The sequence below is a fragment of the Xenopus tropicalis genome, chromosome 3 (genome assembly GCF_000004195.4).
Source record: "Xenopus tropicalis strain Nigerian chromosome 3, UCB_Xtro_10.0, whole genome shotgun sequence".
In the NCBI taxonomy this organism is placed as follows: Eukaryota; Metazoa; Chordata; class Amphibia; order Anura; family Pipidae; genus Xenopus; species Xenopus tropicalis.
This window is the reverse complement of record NC_030679.2, coordinates 117613826-117639534: the sequence shown is the minus strand read 5'-3', so window position 1 is coordinate 117639534 and position 25709 is coordinate 117613826. Positions and strand designations below refer to the sequence as shown.

At 42.4% G+C, this 25709-nt stretch overlaps 1 protein-coding gene across 3 annotated transcripts; it reads right to left on the bottom strand.

Moving 5' to 3' along the window:
* Positions 1-421: 421 nt before the first annotated feature.
* skor1 (SKI family transcriptional corepressor 1) lies at positions 422-25497 on the bottom strand. 3 transcript variants are annotated; one of them, XM_012959469.3, is made up of 9 exons: positions 25150-25497; positions 20136-21763; positions 14100-14199; positions 13453-13563; positions 11062-11133; positions 6297-6371; positions 2937-3011; positions 2091-2156; positions 422-1218 (listed from the first exon to the last, which is right to left on the bottom strand). In XM_012959469.3, the coding sequence occupies exons 2-9, from the start codon at positions 21753-21755 to the stop codon at positions 1121-1123; spliced, it is 2217 nt and encodes a 738-aa protein (XP_012814923.1). In that variant the 5' UTR covers positions 21756-21763; positions 25150-25497; the 3' UTR covers positions 422-1120. The 3 variants fall into 3 exon arrangements, with proteins under 3 accessions (XP_012814923.1, XP_012814922.1, XP_012814921.1); XM_012959468.3 differs by having other exon boundaries at positions 422-1183; positions 25150-25495; XM_012959467.3 differs by lacking the exon at positions 25150-25497 and having other exon boundaries at positions 422-1183; positions 20136-22449.
* Positions 25498-25709: the final 212 nt, after the last annotated feature.

The following is a 25709-nucleotide window of genomic DNA, read 5'->3' as shown; positions in this document are numbered from 1 at the left end:
GCATACGTCTAATAAACCATAGGAACCAATCAGATGCTTTTAGTCTGCTGCCATTTAATGGCTACTTTCTGATGATAAAAGAGAGAAATAAAACAAAATAATAGAAAAAATATGCAGGAAGGAAAAAAAAACAGAATAATGGGGAGGAAAAAAATCAGCCTGGCTTTATTATTGCCAAACGTGATAAAGTATAAGGGCTCCTTGTATTTGGTTTCTCTGTGAGCACTGGCACCCAAGTCAATACAATAATATGATGATTATATCTTATATATAAGATCATGTGAGAATGAATGAGGAACAAACCATGTTCTTTTCCAATCCCAACTTCCCTGACTGCTGCACGGGTCACACTGCCATTTTGTTGCCAGCGAGGTTCCTTTAAACACTTCCCATGAGCCATCTGGAGCAGAGAGGGACCACATGCAGCAAGGTTCATTTATTTAAGAACAAATTTCACTTATACAGATTTTTTTTTTTGTTCCTCAGGACAAACTGAGTTTTTGTTTTGTTACACAAGTTGGCGGATTTCTCCTTAAAGTGCTGTTACATTGTCCAAAATACAAAATATGATAAAACCAAACAAATATAGAAAATAATTCAAATAACTTAAAAAAATACTGTTTTAATAAGAATCACAGTACATTGATACCCATTGCACGTAGCCACTCTGCCACCATTAGCCCCAGTTACTATGCAGCCAGTAACAGAGGGGAAACAGTCTCTGCTACCGATGGGCTTATGTGGAGACATACAGAAGAATTAAATAGTAAAACAATACATTGGACTTTTTGCAAGAATTGTCTTTAAATATATATATATATGTATATATTTATATTATATATATATTATGTGTCAGTTATTCACAATGCCATATAATACAGGGCTGATCTCATCTCTGGATCACTCTTGGCTCAGATTCCTTAGTGCTCAGGGCTCCTGATGCATCCTGTACAAAATCTACAAGTTCTCTGAAGGTCATGGGGGTCTCTTCCCCGGCCGGTCCTGCGTGCACTCTTGTTCCCAAAGATCCAGGAAATGGCTTGGTTTGTGCTGCGCTCCTGCATATCTCCCCTTCATGGTGCTGGAGGGTACATGAGCTTCCGAGGTGCCCAGATGTAGCTCAAGGGGGTAGGAGTTGAGCTCTGGAGGAACAGCTCCCTGTGCAGGGTCTTAGTGTCAGCATCTTACAAGAGAAATGATGGAGAGCGTCATGGGTTTCTGAAGGAGAACACAGACCCATCATATATTACCGAGCCTCTAGTCTCCTTAACCACTAGGCATAACCTCTAGGAAAACGAACATGTTCTAAACACCTCCAGATATTTTACTATAACTGAATGCATCATTTTCAACTGTGCAGCTTTGGGGACGCTTTATTAATCAGTGCAGCTTGGTAGCAGCACTGAGCATTGACACCTATCTACTCCCCAATGCAAACTGTATGCAGTGGGAATCAATTCAGACAAATATTTTCTGCAGTGGAAAGAGTCGTTTCAGCACAGAAAATCAATAGTAGAACCCAAAAGTATTGGTAACGTGTTTCTGCTCAGTAATATTTACCAAAGTTTAAACAGAATAGTGGAATTCAAGGAACTGGCACGGGAATTTTTTCTGATACTTATGTCCATTTGTACAAATAGAAAAATTCCTCCAAAGAAGGCATTTTCCTGTCTGTACATACAATGCCAAGTACAAACACCTACATAGGTGGTAAACTAAGCTCTCTACATAATATAGGGAGTTATGTTGCCTCCCACCCCCCCTGTAAAATATCAGGATATTAAAACTCATTGAGACATTCCATAACCTATTAGAAGTGTCACTAAATCATATGATACATGTGACACCACAAAGCATTGATTCTAAGCAATGCTATCACTGTACAGCATTCACAAGGATATTTCTGGAGGTTATTTATGGTTTTTGTGTACTATAATGCGCTATAAATGGACACACACAGAGTAATGGTTTGTAAATATATTATACACACACAAACACACGCCACACTGTTCTACATGGCCTGTGTCCCTCTCTTCTGTCTCCCCTGCTCTGTGACATACTTTCTCTCTATTTTCTTTGTTTCCTAATACCTTTTAATTTCTGCTGGATGGCGTAGCGTGCTTTCCTCTCCTGATCCAGTTCATTACACAGAGTGTCTGGGGAGAGAGAGAGAAAGGAGACTTTAGCTCATTGTGCTCAATGACAGACTTTTTTCCCAACAGCAAACTCCTTACCTGCCAGGGAGGACAGGGTGGCATACTGCTGATACATAGAAAGTCAGGGCGACAGACAAGCAGACAGCAAGTGGAAAACCATAAACTGCTAGCAATAGGCACATATAAATTAGTGCTGCTTTTAGATTTCCCCCTTATCTATTTGCTTTATGTAACTTGTCTGGGTTAGAGCCAACACCAGTCCCACTTGCTATACAATGTTTTACTGAGTGCTTTATTATATAGATGGTGGCTTATACATGTTAAGGGCCCGGAGAGGGTTATGTTCATGGCGTCAATGTGATTCTTGCCGGTAAAGTTGGGGTTAAGTGCTTGCTCTAGTGCTACTGGATAAAGAGCAGTTTGTTAGAAGTGAGTTACAGTAGGGAGGCTGCCTGGGATTCTGCGCTGGGAGGCAGATGGATACGAGCAGAATTAAACACAATCGGAGGCATTAACGCGCAGGTAATTTTACGCCTCGATTTTTAATTTAGAAACCCATGCAAATTAGTGTGCGGAGGAGTTCAATCACTGTTTGGTAATAGTGCCTGCAAGGCCTGAGCAAGGCTGGTTTGCTGTTTTCAGGCAAATCAGAGGATATTAAATAAGAAAAAATAATTGTTAAATTACCTTGCATTTAAACCTACGTGATTGAGTTTTTTGTAAACACTTTCACGCTGCGGAGACAGGGTTTCCATGTAGTAGGAGGAAAGGAGCCCTTACCTCTGACTATCTGCAGTTGTTGCACCATTTCCTCTCTGTAGGCCAGCTCCCTCTTCATCTGGTCCTGGAAATTATCTAGAAAAGAGAGGGCAGCCATATAACCTTTTGTGGGTTACTGTACGCAAAAAATTAAAACTGAAGACCAATTGCAAATTGTCTCAGAATGTCAATATCATAAAAAGTTCATGTCAGGGTGAACTACCCCTTTAAAAGGTCTCCCATATATAAGCAATAGAGTCCACACAGCTCCAAAATTTGTTTTAATATGATGGAGACATGGAAGGTTGCAATTATTCTTTATTTGTTGTGCTTTTCAGAATTATTTGGGGGTTTTTTTGTCTGCAACATGCTTTGAATTTTAACTGCTTCTGTGTTGCTGGGGCATATCTTCCCTAGCAACCAGATAGCAATTAGACAGGAAGTTAAAATTGAATCAGTGTGTTTCTTGGTTGCTGGGGTCAGTGATCCTGGCATCCATTTGCCCCGTGTCCGTTTGATAGCCTGACAACTGTAGGAGCTCCTATGCTCACAAGACCATATTTTCTCTTTGGGACCTGGACCTCAAAGATCTTACAGTAAATGTCCATACTATAGAATCAAGACCTTTTTTTATTGAAAAAAATGGGGTTTCAGAGGTATTTATGCCAGTGCTTTTGTAGCATATTTCCAGTAAAGATGGCAAGTAAACATCTAAGCACAGTTGCACCAACACAGTAAGTGACGACTGCATTACGGTATTCTGCTATGCTAAACTGCCATATTGGAGTCACAAAGAAAGATGGAATGTGTCAAGATCAGCCGCTAAAACAAGGGCATCTCATTGTCATTTTTAGGGGGAATCCTGTGTGTCACAGTGAAATACTTATTCAGACTTGCCTATTGGCTATTCATTCTAATTAACTACAAAAATGAAAAGCACATATTGTGTTGAAGGCAGTCATACGACAGGCAATGGCTACTTAAATAATAATGGCCAATTTTAGGAGCACTTTTGTCTCCAGGAAACAGCTGTCAGTTGGCACGTGTGTTGGAATATCCCTGAACAAGCTGAATACTGCAAATGAGCAAAGGATAGTATTACTGTATTGCATGCACCTCCTCTGTCCTTTCTGCCGCTAATCTACTAAAAAGTCCCAAGATGCTACCAGGCTGGGACTCTTGTACTCCTTGTATTTGGTTCTTCATTTTATTCCTTGCTTAAGTGTTTCATTTGGTGCCTTGAGCTGCTACATGTTACAGAGCATACATCAACTCTATGCAAGTGCAGAATTAATAACATCATAGTGTGGGCATCCATGACTGTTAGTAGTACAGGGAATGCATGGTCTGATTTTCTGCATTCAGGGATTAAAAGACCTGCAGTGTGTATACATTTATAGGAGATATATTACATTTTTGTTACTGTTTGCATGGCAATAAACATCTGCCCTTAAAGCAGACTAAAGACCATCCCATATATTAGTGCAGTATGGCCAAATACACAGCAAGGCCAAAGCTCTTCCATTTCTGGGTTGGCCAGTAACCTGATTGGCACAATGAACTGGTTTATGTGTGTGCGTCACCATAAGTTTTAAAATACACAATGAAAGTTTAAAGAAGTAAAGAATGGCCTATTCGTAGCAACTTTTCAATTGGTCTTCATTTTTTATTTGCTATAGTTCTTGAGTTATTCGCCTTTTTCTTCTCACTAGCTTTCAAATGGGGGTCACTGACCCCGACAGCCAAAATACTATTTATCTGTGAGGCTACAAATTTATTATTGTAACTTCATATTCACTAATTTTTATTCAGGGCTCTTCTATTCATCTTCCAGACTCTCATTCACACCACTGCATGGTTGCTATGGTAATTTGGACCCTAGCAACCAGATAGCTGCTAAAATCCCAAACCGAAGAGCTACTAAACAAAAAGCTATATAATACAGAAACCACGAATAACAAAAAATAAAGACCAATAGCAAATTATCTCAGAATAGCAATCTCTACATGATACGAAAAGTTTATTTTAAGTTAAACAGCCCCTTTAAGGTCAGGCACCATAACAGAAGGACTATACAAAATACAGTACCACAGCTGCCCAGAGACCTGTAACCCTAGTTATGATGTGAAGTTCGTGATTAATTCTAACCAATCTGGATAAATATGGGTTTGGGTCTAGGGAACCTAAAAAAAGCAATGTCTCTCTCTATTTGATGTGTAGGCAGTGCTTTTAGAATTATGCAGCAATTAATTTTGTTTTGTAAATGTAATCTGCTGATTATCTTCCTTAGAAAAAACACCATTTTATGTTGTAAGTATAAATGGACCCTGAACTGACAATAAGCTACTCCTTCCTTGCTGCGGTCAGTGTCTCAGGCAGAACAGATAAGGAGGAGTTTATTGTACCTGCCAGAGGGGTGAATGAATGAGAAGTCCCCCAGGAGCAGCAATAAAATCATTTTTCATTTGCACTGCTGAAAGTTACAAATGAGAACTTTTCATTAAAGGAACAGTAACTCCAAAAAATGAAAGAGCTTTAAAGTAATAAAAATATAACGCACTGTTGCCCTGCACTGGTAAAACTGGTGTGTTTGCTACAGTAAGGGCTCTGGCACACGGGGGAGATTAGTCGCCCGCGATTTAACTCCCTGTTCGCGGGCGACTAATCTCCCCGAGTTGCCTACCCCTGCCATCCCACCGGCGAACATGTAAGTCGCCGGCGGGATGGCAGACGCGGCGGGGCGATTTGCGGAAATCGCCGAAAAATACTCGCGAGTCTTTTTCGGCGATTTGCGCGGAATCGCGCCGCCGCGTCTGCCATCCCGCTGGCGACTTACATGTTCGCCGGTGGGATGGCAGGGGTGGGCAACTCGGGGAGATTAGTCGCCCGCGAACAGGGAGTTAAATCGCGGGCGACTAATCTCCCCCGTGTGCCAGAGCCCTAACACTACTATAATGTATATAATAAACTGCTGTGTAGCCCCGGGGGCAGCCATTCAAGCTGGAAAAAAGGAGAAAAGGCACAGGTTACATAGCAGATAACAGATAAGTTCTGTAGAATACAATAGTGTTTTATCTGTTATCTGCTATGTGCCTGTGCCTTTTCTCCTTTGAATGGCTGCCCCCATGGCTACATAGCAGCTTATTTATATAAATTATAGTAGAATTTCTGAAGTAAACACACAACTTTTACCAGTGCAGGGCAGCACATTATATTTTAGTTACTTTTATACACTTTTATTTTTTGGTGTTAATGTTCCTTTAACAACAATAGCCGCAAAACTGTTTGGAATGCCGAAGCTCGCCCTGGATTTCATGCTGAACACTGCTGTGGTTTAAGGGCCAGGGTCTATTATATCTGATATGTGTATGGCTCGGTTACCTTTCAGACTCTGAAATTCCCGTTCCAGCTTTTTCCTTAAATCCATCTGCTCCACTAACAGCTTCTGCAGCTCATCTATAGGAGAAGGATGTGTCAGAGATATAAGCACACCACATAGCAACATATACACACTCATATACACATATATTATTATTAACATTATTTATAAAGCGCCAACATATTCCGCAGCGCTGTACAATAAGTGGGTTTCATACACTGGACATACAGAGTAAAATATAAAGCAATCAATAACCGATACAAGAGAGCCCTGCCCAAAAGAGCTTACAATCCAAACACACATACCCTCTCTCTGTGCTCACATCCTGAATACAAAAGGGACAGCATAGCAACATATACCCTCAGTGTAGGGTCCTTATGTACTCATTACGCACCCCAAAATGAAAGAATGTTACATAATATAAACATATACACTCTTTATCCCTGAGAAATATCCTCATTTATAACAGGATATGGCTTGAGATCAATAATACTCCTTATAATTTATTAAGTTTAAGTTAACATTTATTATGTTATAGTATGGCCAGTTCTTAGTAACTTTTCAACTGGTCTTCATTTTTTATTTCTTATAGTTTTTGAGCTATTTGCCTTTTTCTTCTGACTCTTTCCAGCTTTCAAACTGGAGTCACAAAAACTATTGCTCTGTGAAGCCATAGTGTAAGGGTTAATCTCTTTAACTCTGTCTGTGCTCCCTATCACATAGTTTTATTGTTATTGTTACTTTTTATTACTTATGTTTCTATTCAGCCCCTCTCCTATCATATTCCAGTTGTTTATTTAAACCACTGCCCGGTTGCTAGGGTAATTTAAATCCCAGCAACCAAATACCTGTTGAAATTCCAAACTGGAGAGCTGCCAAACAAAAAGATAACTAATTCAAAAAGCACAAAAAACATTGAAGACAAACTGCATGTTGTCTCAGAATATCAAGCTCTACATCATACCAAAAGATAATTATAAGGTGAACAACCCCTTTAAATAACAAATAATAATCCTAGTTGTGACCGTTCCCTCATAGTTATACTTTATAGCCTTAAGGTCCCCATACACTATAAGATCCGCTCACTTGGCGATGTCGCCAAGTGAGCGGATCTTCACCCCATATCCCCACCTACGGGTGGGCAATATCAGGCAGCAAGTAGCTAAAAAAAAAAATAATCTGATCGTTTGGCCCTGGGGCAGTCGGTTCGGGGATCGCATCAACGAGCCGATGCGGTCCCCGATCCGACTGGATTTTCTAACCTGGCCGATCGATATCTGGCCAATTTCAGGCCAGATATCGGTCGGCCAGGCTGGTTCTGCCCATACACGGGCCGATTAGCTGCCGAATCGGCAGCTACTATCGGCCCGTGTATGGGGACCTTTAGCCTCTATTACATTACACATCAGCTTATTAAACAGCCAACCAGGTGGAGGGGACCAAGAGTGTGGCTAATTCAGATAATCTCATACACCACAACTAGGATGCTGCGGACTTAGGGCTGAAGCCAGAGAATTGTTGCTGGATTGTGCCACGGGGATGTATTTGAGAGCTGGCAATGTTACTAATAGGATGGTGTTAAACAAGCTTTAAACTCATGCCGAGACACTCCTGTAAAAGACTGTTTAGTGTTGGTATTGCGTTAAATATATAAATGAAAGCTCCCAGCTTTATACTTTAGTATAGGAATTATTTATAGAGTGCAACAGAACAGGTGCTCATTATTACATGGTGCTTCTGCTCATGTTGACTGTAGAAGAAGATTCTGCATAGATAGCCAATAGGACAGCTCCTTTACAAATTCATAAATAATTACACATTCCTTTTGTTATATCTAGCATGAGTAAATCTAAAGCAACTGGACTTGCAAAGTAATCATTGAAGACATTTCACTACTCATCCGAGCAGCTTCTTCAGTTGTAAAGAAGCTGCTCGGACAAGTAGTGAAACAAATTCAATGATTGCTTAGCAAGTCCAGTTGCTTTAGATTTACTTATACCTGATACACCATGACCTGGATGAATGAAAACCTTCATTGTCATTCCTCTTATTGCTATCCAGGGTGATACCAGCTGCACCAAAGGCTAAGATTTAAGGCCATCATGGCTTGAAACTAATCATGCAATCATGGAATTCTAATACCCCCTACAATTAAATATCATAATATAAGATTACATAAGGTTTTCTGGTGTGAAAAAAGCTGTGTTGAGGTGCATGAGGAGAATAAATGCTGGAACTGTGAGAGGATGGCGGTTTGGCCTGGGAAATAGTGGAGCTACAACCATTATGTTACACATGTACTGCATACTGCAACAAGTGCCTTTACTGCCCACAGCAGATGAACCCACACCATTCCAGAGGTCCTTATGCCATATGTGGAGAATAGGATTTGGTACCATTGGGTATGAAGTTAAGGCGGCTGAATCCTTAGTGAATATATATTATTATAATTCACAACACCCACAAATAACCTATAAAATATATCATAAACAGTGCTTAGTAATGCCACTTGTGTTACTAAAATGTGAGCATTATTTTTTTTTTTAACACAAAAACGGTATTCTGTTGCATAATCTGAGAATATCAGTCAGTTTGGAGTTCCACGGCCTTTATAAAAACTTGAGACGTATGAGGGTTGATTCACTAAAGGTCGATAAGCGTTATCGGATGCTTTTTTGCGTTAAAATTGACGGGGGAAAAAACCGCGCAATTCGCTAAAGTATTGTCGCATGCGTTAAGTCGCATATCGTGTGCGTTAAATAGCGCGCAACCGAATGCGTTCATTTTAACGCATTACGTTAATTAGCGCAGAGAAATAACACTAACGCATGATTCACAAACACTTAGACGCGCTAAATATCGCATTAATCTATGCAATAATTAACACCTACTTGGGGCAGGCAGTAATTATAGAAAAGTACAGTTAATGAGCTTTTGGCAACACAATAAGGACTTTGCAGTGTGATTTATTCAAGTCTGTGTTGGCCCTAGAGTGATGCAGCCTCCAGTTTGCAGGGAAATGGTCATTTTCAGTACAGTAGTTTTCTGAAAGTAATGCCGTGTATGGCTAACATGGCGTGCGTTTTTTCGCATGTGGTGCCAATTTGTGCGCGCTGCGTTAATTAGCAAGCGTTGTATCAAATAACGCACGAAAATAGTCTTCGCAACTTAAATAACGCAGACAGCATCGTGTCTAAATTAACGCAAGTATCCTTTTAATGAATCGTGCGTTAAGACGCAAAAAATAAGACGCGATAAAATTTTTACCGCATGCTCATTTTAACGCACCTTAGTGAATCAACCCTATAGTCTTGTCAAGGACATGGACCTGTTCTGCAATGGGGATCTGTAACTCCCTGAGATATGTAAATGTGTCCCTTTCCTCAACCCAAAACTCCCTTGGTGTTACATTCTCCTAAATATTTCTATTAGCAGGAGTATTATTGACATGTAGCCGCCTGTAGTATACACCTAAAGTACATCTGCTACAATTAAAACATTCCCACCAACGAAAATACCAAAACAAGGGAACTACAGAAATGATTGCCTAAATGCATAATTACACCATTCCCCTTTGTGGCTCGGCAGCATCGGTAAAATGAGCAGAACTGCCATGGCCATTTGTTCTCCTTGGCACACCATAAAGCCCAGCTTGAAGGTCAGTTAAGGTAAGATTTGGGCTGCATACTGTATGTATTTGCTGTACTAGATATTCTTGGAATTGTGCCCGAATGACTTATGCACTGGTCTTTTTATATTGTCTGCTTCACCAAACTGAAACAGTATGGCAACCACTGCTCTAAGCTGTACAACTTAATTACTCTATATACTTAATTACTTGCTTAATATATGCCTAGATCCTCATTTCATATTAAGAACAACAGTGTTTCTGTGCACTGGGTTCTTCAAAAACAGGTTTTGTTTATTATGTATCACAGTGGAATGGATATTTCCCAGGATAAGGCCCTCGGTGTGTTGTACCTGTACCTCAAAGGCTGCAATATATTAATGCTATAACAACTAGAATGTGTTCTGATTGCTTGAGAACCCACTGACAAGAGGGAATGGAAGAATTAATAGAGGGCTCACTGAGGCAAGAAATAAGGAGTACAAAACCATTCAGCCTTTGTAAAGTTAAACACCCTCCCAAGGAAAGATACACAGCACTGGGGTACACAGCCGTCCTCTTATTTTGTCAGTAACAAGTTAATAACTAAGTGGCTGTAATTACAGTACAACAAAATATATATTAATACACGTTTAGAGAGAGCACACAAATGCTCATAGATGGGTAGATACAACACACACAGCCACAAACATTTACCCGTCCAGACACATCTATATTCAGATATAGACATTATATGATAGTACATTAGCAGACATGCGCAACCATTAATTAGCAGAAAAGGACAAAAGAGTTAACTATAAATTGTTAATATCCTTGAAATAAATGGGGACATATACTACCCACTTATATTGGCCAAAAGCACTTTCTATATAGTGAAGGCATTAGGGCTACCCATTTGTGAAAACTGGTGTATACATTGGGGGTCATTTATAAAACCTGGGCAGTAACCTATAGCAACCAGTGATTAACCTTTTCATCCAGCTGCAGGTTAAGCAATGAAAGCAAATACCTGAATGGTTGCCATAGGTTACTGCCCAGGTGCAAATTTACCCAGTCTTTATAAATGACCCCCAGTGTGCCTAAAGTTGGCCTATAACAAACAGTATTATGGGATGTGTGCAGATGAAAATGCAACCCACCTTTTGCCATGTTCTCGATGTCTTTCTCTACAAACTGGGTCCCAGTGACATCGATCGGACTGTCTTCCTCTCCTGCGAGTGAACAGCATGTACAGTGAGACTAAGTATTACTCCAGAGGAGGCACATTCCCTTTACTTGTGGCAATATACCAGCCTTAGCATACAATAAGGTCTCCACTATCCAAAATGTTAGTGCAATGGCCTTGGACCACTGAAAACATTGCCAACATGAAACACAATAAGAAGTAAGGAGAACATGAAAAACACTATAAAATAAGATTTTTGGGGACAGTTACAGGTGACTTTTAGTTGCTCTGCTGCATGGGGCTTTGCATTGTTTAACAGAACAGACTGTACTGTAGGTTATCCTGCTGTTTATTCCCTACAGTGCGTGTTGCCGGCAATGTAAATAGGAAATGATAGTGACCCAAGCATCTTAGCATGGTGGTACATAACCTGCTTCACCTGCAAAATGACCACTAAGTTATCCCTATCTATGGGTCCAGAACTATTTAATTACTAAACAGAGAGGGGCTCATTCTGTTTTGTATCTTTCTCTTAGGCGACAGCTCATCAAAAAAGTGCTGCTGTATCCTAAGAGCTATGATTGGCATAAGGTAGGTCTTTGCTCTGCCTTGTTACTACTAAGGTGTACTGTAGGGCTGGAAAGCCGTAGCTGGATCCTATATGGGGCACTACAGAAGGTATGGAAAGACAGCTATAACATAGGGATAGCATAGAAATGCCTCTCTTTATCCTGCAGGGAATGTTGAACGCTTGATCAGAAATGGCAGAGGATCCCCAACTCTACATTGACACACACAAACTTATATAGTTAACTTTTTAGTTATGAAATGTCTTTTTCTTTACAACTTTTCATTTGTTCTTTATTTCTAATTTTTGTAATTATTTGCCTTCATCTTCTGCCACTTTCAAGCCTTCACATTGGGGTCATTGACCCCGACAACCAAAAACGGTTGCTCCATGAGGCTACAGTGTTATTGTTTGTTACTTGTCTTTCTATTAAGGCTCTCTCCTATTCACCTTTCATTCTTCAGCAACTAGATAGTTGCTGAATTTTTAAACAGGAGAGCTGCTACAATCATTCAAAAACCAAAATGACAAATGAAGACCTATTGCAAATTGTCTCAGAATATCAGTGTCTACATCATACTTAAATGTAGTTTAAAGTTGAACTACCCCTTAAGGGACCCTGTTGGCGGCTTAGGACTGGCTGGTAGGCCTTGTAAGTAGATGGTATATTACTGTCACAGAAATGTTTGGGATAAGAGTTACTTTCCAGTGACTATAAGCAGGTCAGTATTGAGTTACACTGGTAACTTGACTGTAACCTGCACAGTAACCAGTTCTCTATTCTATCTGCACTAAATCAGTTGTTTATTGGTTGCTTTTCCTCCTATTAGAAAAGGAGGATCGCTCAATACGAGAGAGAGATTTTCAGTTGCACTACTTGCTTTCATTTACTTGAATGCCAAGGTCAATACTCAGATTGCTCAAACAATAAGCAAGCCATCTAGGGCAGGTATCCAAAATGTTGGCATTCTAGCATGTGAGGACAACTTAGCGATTAGTTGAAAATACTAGGAGACGGCCGTAAATGTATTCTATGATCTAGAATGTATCAGGAATTTATAGAACATAGCATCTTATCTATTTTGCCTACTTTCTACAGCCAATTTAGAATAGGAACTCCCCCACCCCTTCAACCCCACATTGCATTATAAGTTTTACACAGTAAAGAATTTTTTGTGGGCAAAACTAGATACAAAATAACCTACAAGATGGCACACATTGGGTTCTGTTTATACCTGTGCACCAGTAGGATTGCCGCAGCATTCTATACAATATTGTAGTGCCGCCATTAAGGAGATGTAAATGCATAATGTTAATCACAATAATAACTCAAGCAAAATGGAGAATGTTTTCAATCTGTTACATGCAGAAAACAAGAAATATACAAATCTGGACCTAGGGTATCACCTTTATTATAAAAAAAAAAAAAAAAAGGAAAGAACTCCAGGATGGAAAAAAAAATACAGAAAGATACATTTCCATTCAGAGAACATTCTTTAAACAATTGAGTCGGTTATTTAAATATTTATCTGGTGAAAGCTTGAGGGGACAAGCCTTTTTACTGCTGATTTAAATCTCCGTCTATCGATTCTGAATAAGCAGTGCCAAATATGTATTATTAATGGGAGCATTAAGCAGGAGGATGGGGTAATGCGCACATTTTATAGGATCTGGAAGCAGAATACAAACTGCCCTTTTATTAGGCAAGTGGGAGAGGAACGTTCTCTATCCGCTCAACATACATGACGGTGGAAACATTAAAATGATATACTACATAGGGCCAGAGATAGCACCTACCTCTGTCAGTGTGTAAGGGGCTTGTGTGGGATAAATGACTCCTTGGGTCTTGGAATGCTTTCCTGCTGTCCAATTCCTCAGCAGTTGAATGACTGTCCTCTGAGTCTTGCTCTTAAAAAGTAATAAACCAATTTTTAACTCTAAGGAAGCACAGAACCTGCACCTGATACACATACAGTTAGACGGGGGCAACTGGCCGCTAAGGCATTGTTGACGCTGAACTGACAGTTATTAAGTTATATGTAAACATTACACAGCATGGACCCTATGAGTTACCAGGCGCCGGAATCTTATCACCATGTGATTAATTTTCGTGCCAGAGAAAGATAATGCAGGATAATTTAATGAGCATACTGATATTAAAACCCCACGTCCACATCGTTAGCGCTTTAATATCCCCAAAGAATAATACTCCTCACATAAACACATAGAGAGAGAGGTAACAAATGGTCGCCAGTTGGCCAGGCTCCATGTGATACTGGTCAGGAATTAACAGTTAGAAGTCACAATAAGATGTTACGGAGAAAAGGGGGTGTCTGTGAGGGTTGATAAAGTCTTCCATAACTGAGTGGCTTCCCTGCAGATGTTTAGATAATGAGAGGGCAGCTTTTCCCCAGCCAGGCGCCAGTTCCAATCTCATTTCTTACCATTTGGATCCAGGTTGCACAGATAAGAAGAGGAGACGCCTTGGTGTGAGCTGTTACCCTTCATGAGATGAGGAAGGTCTGTCATCTGCTTTGCATAGACCTGTGGGATACAGTGGCAAGTTATATGGATCTACCATTCCTTCACCCTTGCACATACAGGAACATGTCACATTTGACACCTAAATGGAGACCTGTACTGTCCAACTTTTCCCTCTGCTGGGCCACTTATTTATTACACCACATGTTCAAGGGCAATATAATTAATGTTGAAGTCAAGAGAGCCCTTTGGGGCTACAATATCCCCCTGGAGGGTGGGACAGCCTTGATGTAGACTATATGGACACAGATGAAACCTTCAGTTGGACAGCCTTGATGTAGACTATATGGACACAGACACTAGTTACCCAGGCCTCAGACACAGTTGTCATTTCCTTGTAAGTGTAGTTGGAAAGCCAACTTGTATGGAATTTTCGGTCCAACTTTATGGACCGTTTAGCAAGATGTTTCCCTCTCTGACCTCTACTGAACTTACATGAAATTTCAGAACCACTCTATGCTCTGTCAACAAGATCCTCCACCCACTGACCTCCGCTGAACTGGCATGAAATTTCAGATCCAACTCTACACACCTGTTAGCAAGATACTCCACCTACTGACTTCTACTGAACTGGTATGGAGTTTCAATTCACATCAAAATCATGATACTGTGCAACTGTACTCAGACTGCAAAAGGTAGAACCAACGCAATCACATGCCTGCTGGAGATATTCATGTCCATCTTTGGTAGAAGTCAGTAGATTTGGTCTCTCCTACAAGGTGTATGTCTGATCTAACTGCTTTTCTACCATGAAGGACAGATTTATTATTTATCAGAGATCAAAGGTTGACTTCACAGCTTCAGTATTACATATACACTGGATATTGAATTGATGGTTAGCAGCCAAACGTATATGATATTATAACCTGGTGTTATCAGGCACTATGACCCTAAGGTTCCAGTCAAAGCACCCCATAAGATACAACAAGGACAGGTTTATAAGATAGTAACTGATGATACAGTATGGACCTTTACCTGCAGCAAATGTTCATGGGTATACTAAACAAATTGTGGGAGTTCCCATTAAATTTGCGTAATAATGTCTATATGTAAAGGAAGCCTTTCCTTAGCAGCAGAGGAGATATGATATCATACAGTATCTTCCCCAAAGAGATACACTGTACATGTATGGGTCTTCCCAAGATATCCATTTGTTAGACAATTAGCATATCCTTTCCCTGAGATCTGGGGAATCATTTCTGATCTTAAAAGGACAAGTGTTTCATTCCATATAATTATTGGTGCTTCTGAGAAAATGACTGCAATTATGAGCAATCTCTTCAAAGGGCAGCCCCTGTATGCCGCAGCCTCGGAGCATGAAAGGACGGGATAATTAAGCGAATGTAAATGTGCGTGGAGAAAGCCTTACAGGTGTTCCCAACATGGGAGAGAAAAAGGGGAGAACACAAAGAAAGTTTAAACGCATGGGGGCCTGGCTGTTTATTACTAAAGTAAATGCTATTACCTGTAATTATATGCTCTTCAATTACACAGATTTATTTGACATTATCCCTTGGAAAAACAGTAGGGGATATGTAGGATCTGTCATCCTTTGTAAACAAGGAACTCATGTTTAAAATGAAAGCATTCAAACCCCGCTCCAGTGACTGAGGAGCCCAAACCCACAACCATTCTGCATGCTGACAAGAGACCCATTTCAGATAGTGCCAACACCTTTCTGGGTTAAATATACCTGCCTCCAGCATCACTTCATCTAGAAGGACCGGTAAAATAATGCAGTCTTGTGCTGAACAACATGGTCCTCCACCCAAAAGATTTTTGCTAAATGAAAGAAAATGTCATTCAAAGCAACTTTCCAATATCCATTCACAACTGCCAATGGATTTAAAGTTATTATGTGTAAGCTGTACCTGACAGGAGTCAGACCCAGTGAATAGAAAGGGATAAAAGGACACTGCTTTCAGTAGCAATTACATTTACAAATAACTTTGTAAACAAACAAACCAAGTACAATAAATATATATATATATATATATATATATATATATACAAAAGTTGCGTATAATTGTATTTTTCAGGGCCACTTTTAACAAATGTGTTTTCAGCAGCCCCTTGGAATGACATATTTTATTGACCCAAGCAAATATCTGTTAGTGCCAAGCACTATTAGCTACGTGTGTCATTTAATCGCAGAGGCCAAGCAACTCCATGTCAAGATCATGATCCAGTCCTAAATTTATAATTCCATTTACGGCTCTTTCCCACTTAGCGCAAAATGGAATAAGGTCATAAAAATTGAAGGACTAGATTATTATCTCCCTGATTAAATGGAGTTACTGCCGTCTCCTCTTTATATGCCCAAGTCCAGGCGCGTGTGTGGGTTCTGGCTGGCTAAAGGCATGCTACTGGTTTAGAAATGAATGATGTCAACTCAGAGATGGAGCCATCTGTGTCAAGTGCGACTTTTACTGACATGATAATACAAATGTCTTGTTAAGTAGGACTCCAAACATAAAAGATCTTGTGCATCCCTAGCTAAAGAGGTTCTGAAGCAACTGCAGGCTTTACCTGCAATCCGCTCTCAAAAGCCCATGCAAGTTCCTGTTTTGAGAGCACTGCTGGCTGGCCGGCTGGCTCTACCTATGGTTCATGTGCTTACCTACCCACTCTTGTAAAGGCAAATAAACACCAACACAATCTGAGCCCCAATATGAGCAGAGAAATTCTATATCTGATCAAAGATAAAGGAACAGACCCTGTTTCCCCTGGTACAAATGCCAACCATGCATTGGCATGGCATCACCAGTGGGGGCAGCATTAGAGCAGTCTAAAAATGAGGCACTAATCAATAAAGACATATTTGTAGTTGCAATAGGCATCATAGGGCTAAGACATCTAGAGCAGGGCTGTTCAACTGTTTCCATATAGTGGGCCAATTATTCACTGTACAAAGTGTTTAGGAGCTAGATTATAACACAATGAAGTGCCCATATCCAACCCATGGACCCCACTTGGACAACTGCTCTAGAGCCGGTTAGACTTGCCATTTGCCATTTGATCACAGTTTTGCTGGACCGCAGTGGTAGAATGACCACATAAGGTATGGGGTTCGATTGAGATGGCTGCCCCACTACAAACATAAAACAAGACATGGATGATGAGTTGACAGGTGGGAAGTAGGTTTGGTCATGTGACTACCAGCAAGGCACATAACTCACATTTTAGGGTAAATCTGCGTTTATTTGCACAGTCAGTTTTTTTTATACTAAATAAAGATGTTGCATTCTCTCTATATCCCATAACATTTAAATCTATGACAGGCCATACTTGTTCAACTGGCCATGTATGGGCCACTATTTTCCACCTTAAGGCAATGTAGTCTATAGCAGCCTACCCAAACAACCTGACTGGCAGATCTATTTAAGATTTTCATACAAATTAACAGGAGGGAGGCACCTGCAAGCCACAAACCAGATGTGTAAGACCAGGGTAGGAATACCAAGATATTTTCCTACCTAAAAATTGCCTCTGGGTACGACTGAGGGAAACAACACATAAGATGATGAGCAGCAATGTATAATGTTTATTAGTCTAGCAACGTTGGATAAAGGACACTTTCCTCATCCTTAGTGGAACTTTTGCCCAACTGGATCACTCCCACTCAATATTACACTATGGTACTAACCCCCACCCCGTGGGACTAGTTATGGTATGCCACAGCTCTGGCCTTTCTGGGTGAGTCCTCTCACATATAAAATACTAATGGGCAAAAGGCCTAGAAAGAAAAATAGGTGTAAGGACCTAATGGTCAGAAACAAGAAGCAAATGCAACTGACTGTACTTATATACCTGCACATAAATTCCCTAGGAACAACCCGCCGCTCCCAGTAAGGGCACAGTTCCCTACCAACACCAGCACTTCCCATTCTGGCTCTTCCACTGGGGGGAGCTGTTTTCTATTTCTATCTCCAATGAATAGAATTTCCCACACAGCCAACACAAAACTTCCTAATAGTAAGAATGAAAAAACCAGTATCATTTCCTTTCTGGATCCCAGTCCCTCTGATACAGCCCCTGGCGCAGTGGTTACAGGCAGACAGTACAGAGATATCAGAAATGATGTTTGGGTCCTAATTTGCATGTTTAAAACCAGAGCATCATCTGTGAACAAAGACTGTCTGTGTCAGTTGTCGGATTTGGTTGGGCTGAACACTAAGTGGGCCCATTCTCACTCCTGGAGAAAGTGCTGGGACACTGACAGTCCCCAAGCAAACCTCAGATTCACTGCAGCCCTGCTTAGTATCGATGGGATCACACACACTGGTACCAAAATGATCCCTTCCGCCTGCCTCACGATTCTGGCTCATTCCATGTTCAATTAATATAAATTCTTGTGGGAAGAAGAGTAAATCAAATCACATAAAATAACTGTTTTTAATGTAGATAGAATATCTGTTATAATGCCCCCTAGATAATATAGGGAATAACATACCCCCTACTGTAAAATGATATTAAGTCGCTGAGGAGTTCTGAGCCCATAGAAAGACCTGAGGCCGCAGGCTGGATGGATATACACAGATCATGGAACTCCAAGGTGACTTCTAATATCCTCATATCTTACATCAATGGTTATTTTGGGTGAGAATATGTGTTTCTATGAGTCATGTGACACAAGTGACATCACTAATTAGGGATTAGAATGAATGACATCATTAAGCACCATAGGTAAAAATGTGTGTTTTGAGGATAGATAGATAGATAGATAGATAGATAGATAGATAGATAGATAGATAGATGATAGATGATAGATGATAGATAGATAGATAGATAGATAGATAGATAGATAGATAGATATAGATATTCTACAGATGTGGAATTATCGCATATCCTGCCCATTTATGACATAATAAATAATTCCCCCAGCAACAAAATACATAAGAAACTGCCAGAGCCATAGCGTGCATGAAAGCAGAAAGCTACAGGCATGTATTAGAGGGGATGTAAACCAATAAACAACATTTTCCCTGATTGTCATTAGTAGCAACTTCCCAATATTCACTGATAATAAGCTATTCTAGTACTTGTACATGCGATTCCTATTGAAATGTGCCTTTGCTCATCCCCTTTCTTTACTCCTGGCTCTGACTTCTGAAACAATGCAGCAGCTCTGCTCCTACCAAGGTAGGCCTGTTACTCACATGGCTTCTGCTACATTGTTTCACAAGTCAGAACCACCAAGACAGAGATAAGGACAGACAGATACTGCTGTTAGCTGCAAATAACATTAAAGCCAATGTCAGTCGATAATTAGTATGTATTGGAGAGCTGCTTAGAATCATATTTGCTTTCATTAGGCAACACCCCATTTTTGGGTTTACATCCCCTTTAAACTCCAGACACAGGACTTTGTTTTTTATAATTGTATCAACCGTGAATGAGACAGGAGATGGGAGATTGCCTGGGGGTTCTGTGAGATCTAAAGGCACCCACTATGCAGATTTACAAAAGATCGCTGTTTATTGATCAGAATGCTGGGACTGAGCATAAGGAATTGGATCAATTTAGCCAGAATCAGAGAGAATTGTTCCGGATTAGTCTGGGAGGGAGAGGCTGGGAAAGCTTTGACTCCATTGAATGGACAGATAAATAAATAGAACACTGCCCATACACTGCTATGAGATTTCCAATTGTTATTGAATCCATAGGCCAGATGGAAGGAACTGGGACTAAACACAGGGCAGATGTGGAAAGGATGGATGGGTGCAGGATCCCTTCTATATAAGGCCTATCAGCATGTGTATAAATGGGCAGGGTGTGTTGCGATAGAACTTGTCTGTTTGCGCCCAGCCGCTAGTATTGCGCTGCCTGAGCCCCGGGCTTATGATGGGACAGTTTAAGTTGAGTGACACGGGGGGGTCCTGTCCCTGAAACACTTACCCAGAACCACCTGTACAGCCCCCAGTACCCACGTCTCTTACCTCGTACCCGGCCACACTGGCTGGGCTTCCCCCCGGACTTGGTTCCCTCCGTTCCGACCCTGGGGAAGAGATGCTGGAGGAGGCCCCGGGGCCCAAACTTCCGAGCTGAGCGCTCTCCTCCTCGGGGAAGCGTCCGGACTCCACGTCTACCTCCGGCTCGTCGGCCGTGTCTGGGCTGGGGGAGGCCGAGCGGTAGCTGGAGGTGTCACTGAGCAGGTCCGGGGAGCTGTACCCTGCGGCTCTGGCTGCCCCATACAGCTCCCGGCTACCGTACAGCTTGGCCAGGCTCTCCGCGGCCTTTACTACCGGTCTGAATGCGGAGATGTAGCGCAGCTTCCTTGGGGTGAGCGGTTCCCCCGGCTGCCGCCCCTCATCCCCCGACCTCTCCTCCTCCCGGGTCGGCTCCTCGGCAGTCTCCCCGCTGGGCTCGGCCTCCTCCGGTTCCCCCACCACCGCCGACTTGCCCGGGACCTGCTGCTGTTGTGTCAGGCCTGTGTATGGGGGAACCGGGAGGGCCCCGGCAGCTGCCGGCCAGAATACCGGGAAGGGGGGGTACACTGAGTCCTTAGAGGCCGGAGCCGTGGGCCAGAAGACCCCGGGCAGCCCCGCAGCTTTTCCCGCATCCCCGAGCCCCCCGTCATCTTTTTTGGCGCACAGGCCAAAGGCCGGGAAGCCATAGGGGGGAGGCGGGAAGAGCGGCGGGCCCATTTTGTGTAACACCCCAGAGAAGCCCTTACTGGGCACCGGGATGAGTGGGAAGCTTCTAGCCGCAGTTGCCCCCGACTCCTCCTCCGCGGAAGGGCCGCGCAGTGCCTTGGCCGGAGGAGGAGGGGGCGGCGGGGCGAGTTCCAGGTGCCGCCGGGCGGAGGAAGAGCTGGAGGATGAGGAGGCAGGGGAAGGGAAGGCTCTCTTGCGGGTTCCCCCATTGAACATGGCTTTCACGTCCTCCCATGAGTGGGACAGATCGTCAGACGGGGTCGTGTCGTTGAGTCGGAGGTGCCGCCTCCAGCTGTTGAAGTTGGCGGCGTCGGGCTGCGTGTACTTGGAGTCGGGGGTGCGGTGCGAGTGGAAGATGAACTTGTTGGGGGAGAAGTAGAGGCCGCAGTAGGCGCACTTGATGCACTTGGCCCGGGAGCTGTTGTAGCGGGCGGGGATGAAGCTTCCCCGGCAGCCCCAGGCGCACTCATGGGCCACATCGAAAGCGAAGTTTTCCGGCAGTTTCGGCGGCCGGTGCTCCCCCAGGAAAGACTTGCAGAGCCGCTCGGCCTCCCGTTTGGTGATCATTCCGCAGCGGCGGGAAGAGATAGGCATGGCCCCGGCTCTGCGCAGGATCTCCAGCTGCACGGGGGTACATTGCACGCAAGTGATGCCCAGCGCTACCCGCCGGTTGTGGATCTCATTGTAGCTGTAGCTCTTCAGCAGGGTGTTAGAGATCTGGGCCAGGCACAGGCGCTCCTGCCCGTCTATCACCAGGGACACTATGGGCACCCCATACAGGCACGTCTCCCCCACCTGGTTGGGCTTCAGGGAGCCGGTGAAAGTCTGGTTCTCCTGGGGGCTCTGGTGCTGCTTGGAGGTGGGAGGTGAGCTGGGGTCTCTCTCGGTGCTGATCCCCTCCATGCTGGCTCCTAGGGTGGGAGAGAGGGAGGGGAGACAGTCGGGTGAGAATAAGGCAACATACTCCAGTCCTCATACCAATGGCTATCCTATGCATTTAGTTATTGAACTACGCCTCCCAAAATCCCCAGCCAGTTAATAACCCTTTCTTTTCCCTACATAGAGCGCAAAGTCAATAAATGCATCGAAACCAAATCTGTTCGATTCTGGGACAAATATTGGATTATTCTGGTCACAAATATGAAGCGAACTGTGCCCAAGAGTTGGCATCGGCCCCTGTAGGAGTAATGGAATATTCCCCAAGGCGAGTGATAAACATGATTCTACATATCGATTTCTATAGGAATATTTGCGCCCGTACCAATGCCTATAGCGGTGCATCATTTATATAGTTCTTTCATATTACTTGGAATACAGAGAGATACATGCAGAATGTCGGGGCAGGAAGGGAAAGGCAATGTCTCTAATTTGCTTCTTTCCCTATTTATTCAGCTCATTGAATACTGGCTTTAGTACTTTATATTCCCACTTTAGGCTGAATTCTGGGGAACCCATCGAAATGAAATAACATTGCAAATTATCGGTGCGACTTTTTTTTTCCCAACCAAGGGGTCAGTAGGGTTGAATTGCCCCTGGGCTTTACATAAAGGGGAAATAATGCGTGTGGTCAATAATAATTTCGTATCTATAGAGCATTTACAGTACAGGGAATAAACACCTGGAGAGAGCGAGGAAATCGCATTTTGTTGCCCAAGCAAAATCCCAGTTTAGCCGGTTTGACCTACCCAGTATTGCATAGAAATCATTTAATTGCACGGCGATATTTTAGCTGTCAGTTGTACCAGTTTGGCTATATTTTCGTTTTTAAATGTATTGGTATTAGCAAAATCCACAGATAGAACCATCACATCGCGTTTATTGGCTTTCCTCTACTCCAGTTTACGAGGCATCTAAATTGCAGTTCTAGGAAAAATCATATGGCGACTGGACCCTTGGTTTATACTCCTGGTCCAACAGGGTCGGGCTCTTCTCCACACATGGGTCCATCTCCAGACCCCCTTCCCAAAATAGTGCAGTCTCTCAAAGCCTCTGGGATTACTGTAGTTAAGATATAGGGGTTTAGCGCCGGAGTGGCCCTATTGCCCTGTATAGAGGGGAGAAGCGCAACCAAAACAAACGCAACAAACTAATCTGCAGATTTCTTATTTCCTGTTTTTTTTTTTTTAAATTCCTTTTTGTATGAGCTGCGAACCAATCAGAACCTCTCATTTCGTTATCCTATAGTTTATTTTGCCATTTTGAATCTGATCTCTGTGGTAATTTCCTTCTTTTTAGGAGCTTTTCTTCTATAGATTGTCAGCTCTGTGCTTCTGTCCAGCAAATGTTGAAGTGCAATTTCCTCAGATTTGATGTTAAATGGTAAATTACAGCGAGTCTTTGATCTCAGAGCGGGGACAGAATTCATTTAGGATCTTCTTAGAAAATGAATAGAAATCACAGATATTATCTAATAAAACAAACTATTTTACAGATGCCGAAGTGTTAACTGGTTCTATTCCATAGACTCATTTTTCCCCTCAATTTCCTGTATTTTTCTACATTTTCCTTTATGTAAGAATGGGAAACCCTTGGCTCAAATGCACATGTATAAAGCACACACGCTAGAGAATAACATTTATATGAATTTGGGGCAATTTAAACAATAACGCCATTATTTTATTATTCTTATAGTTTTAATATAAAAAAAACCTGTTGTTTGATGTCTTAATACTTGGATTTTCTATTTCAAAAGGTAACTATTTTCGTACTCAGTATTTTTGCCTTCTGACTGCGAAATAAATGAATGCAATGGGTAGAATATTCTTTCTGGAAAAGTAATAGTTTTATCGTTAGAATAACTCTAATCGTGCATTTATGGACTGTAATTAGCGTGTTAAACCAGACATGGATTTCAACTGAATTGTACAGAATGTATGAATGTATGAATCCGATAATTCCGCTTCTGTAGCGATGAGCAGAGGAGCTGCCCAAGGTACCAGTGCGGAGCTGCCTAGTCTGGCTGCCTGGCCTTCTCTCTCTATATATATATATATATATATATATGATATATATACTCTATATACCAGTAAGTGGCTTCCAGGATTTGTATTTTGACAATTCTGGTTATTTTATTGCTAAACTAAACCTTGTGCCAAATAGGATTAACACTGTAATAATTTAAATGGAAAATGGTGCTGAATATTTTTACATAGTTATTTCGAAAAGGCAGAGAAATGATGGAACCCCTGATTTAGAGGGGGTAAATTCAGACTGGGGGCCACCTGTACCCTCCGCAGCCCCAGACTCAGCACCGACTCAGCTGAGCTCCTGTCTGGCCGCGGTGCCTCTTGTTAAACTCAGTTATAAGCAACTTTCCTGCGTGTAGTTACATGGTGCGATCCATCCCTTTAACCTTAATATCTTAACCCTAAAGACGCTCAGTATAATCCAACCCTTTGACCCCACTTTTCTACCGTTTAGGCGCCCAGTATAATCCGACACTTCCTTTATAATCACTAAGTGTTTCAGCCTTTAGCCTTAAATCAACCTGCGCCCTATTTACACGCCACATCCTTTTCATGTCGGATAGACTTGGGTGCCCACCCTAGGTCCCAGCACCCCAAAGGCCTGCTATTTCTGATATACACCCCCCTGGCATACAGAGGCTAGGGCTGGTGTATCATTTGTAACAACACACTTACTTTTTCTCACTTGTTTATACAAATATTTCTTAGTATCCGTTATATTACCTATTTCTGTTTTGCTCTTTGTGTTTTTAATTGGTTAAAAACGTGTTAATACGAAATTCCCACGATTTAGGAGACTTGCGACTACCCAACAAAGCCGGTACTAAAGTCAACATGTTTTGAGTGGAAAGCATTTCCTATTTCTAATCCCATTTGTGAAAGGTTTAGTGCTTTAGCAAATCCAGCTATTCGGCCTTTTTCAAATCTTCCCAGAGGATAATCCCGGAGCAGATTAGCTGCAGCATTTGTACGGGTCCGGCAGGCGACTCTAGGAAGGTACGGCCGAACAAAGCCGATTAGCCTAAAGGGATCACCAGGCCGGGGATTTGATTGTAATTACACAAAATCACATGAATGTGTCCTGCCGTGTCCTGCTCCCACCCATGGCCTTATCTCAGTAACCATAATCGCACCGATGGCGGCCAGGACTGTAGATACACGGCGACAATACTAATAAAACTGAGTGCCCAACCTGTAGCCCTGCAGCTCTTGTCTTATGTACAACGACTCTCTCAGGATGATGTGACCTGTAGTTTATCTACTACTGAGGTTTTTAAAGCACTTTATCAAATAAATGAAATAGAGCAAATGTAGAAAACCGGGGTCCTTACCTTCCCTTGCTCCCTTTATAAGGAGAATATGATCCACTGGTCCCTATAAAACGACTTTATGGCCCAAACGGCCGTGGCATCGAGGCTGAAGCTGCCAATCGTTCAACATGAGCCGGAGGATTTGATGTCTGTGCGGCTGCGTCCGTGGGATGCGGCTGATCGTGAGTTGCAATGCGATCCAGTGACAGTTAAAGTAACAGGGAGGCGACTCCACTTAACGTTGACATATTCACATTAACTGCTTGTGCGCTGAATCCAGCCCGGGTGGGAGTGAGAGTCAGGCGAGAAGGAAATCCGAAAGGTAAGTGGGGGGATTAGGCACCTGTGAGTGTTTATGAGAAGCCCCTGCCCCCCCTGTGTGTGAGTGCGGGGGGGGGGGAGAGACTGCACCCTCTGCTCTACCAACCGACTGACTCATAGCAACTGCCCGGGACCCTTTAAATCGGATGTGTGGGAGAAGAGTAATCATGGAGATGATAATTATTACTAATTAATTGCTGGATAAACAGAAGAGCATTCGATCCATTTCCCCTGATCTCCCTGATACCACAGGATTGAGG

Coding starts and splice junctions, on each gene's coding strand:
- skor1 (XM_012959468.3), bottom strand. CDS start 21,755: ATGGAGGGGATCAGCACCGAGAGAGACCCCAGCTCACCTCCCACCTCC. Junction 14,200..20,135: donor CCAGTGTGGCCGGGTACGAG/GTAAGAGACGTG, acceptor TGTATCCCACAG/GTCTATGCAAAGCAGATGAC. Junction 11,134..13,452: donor CCCCTTACACACTGACAGAG/GTAGGTGCTATC, acceptor GTTCACTCGCAG/GAGAGGAAGACAGTCCGATC.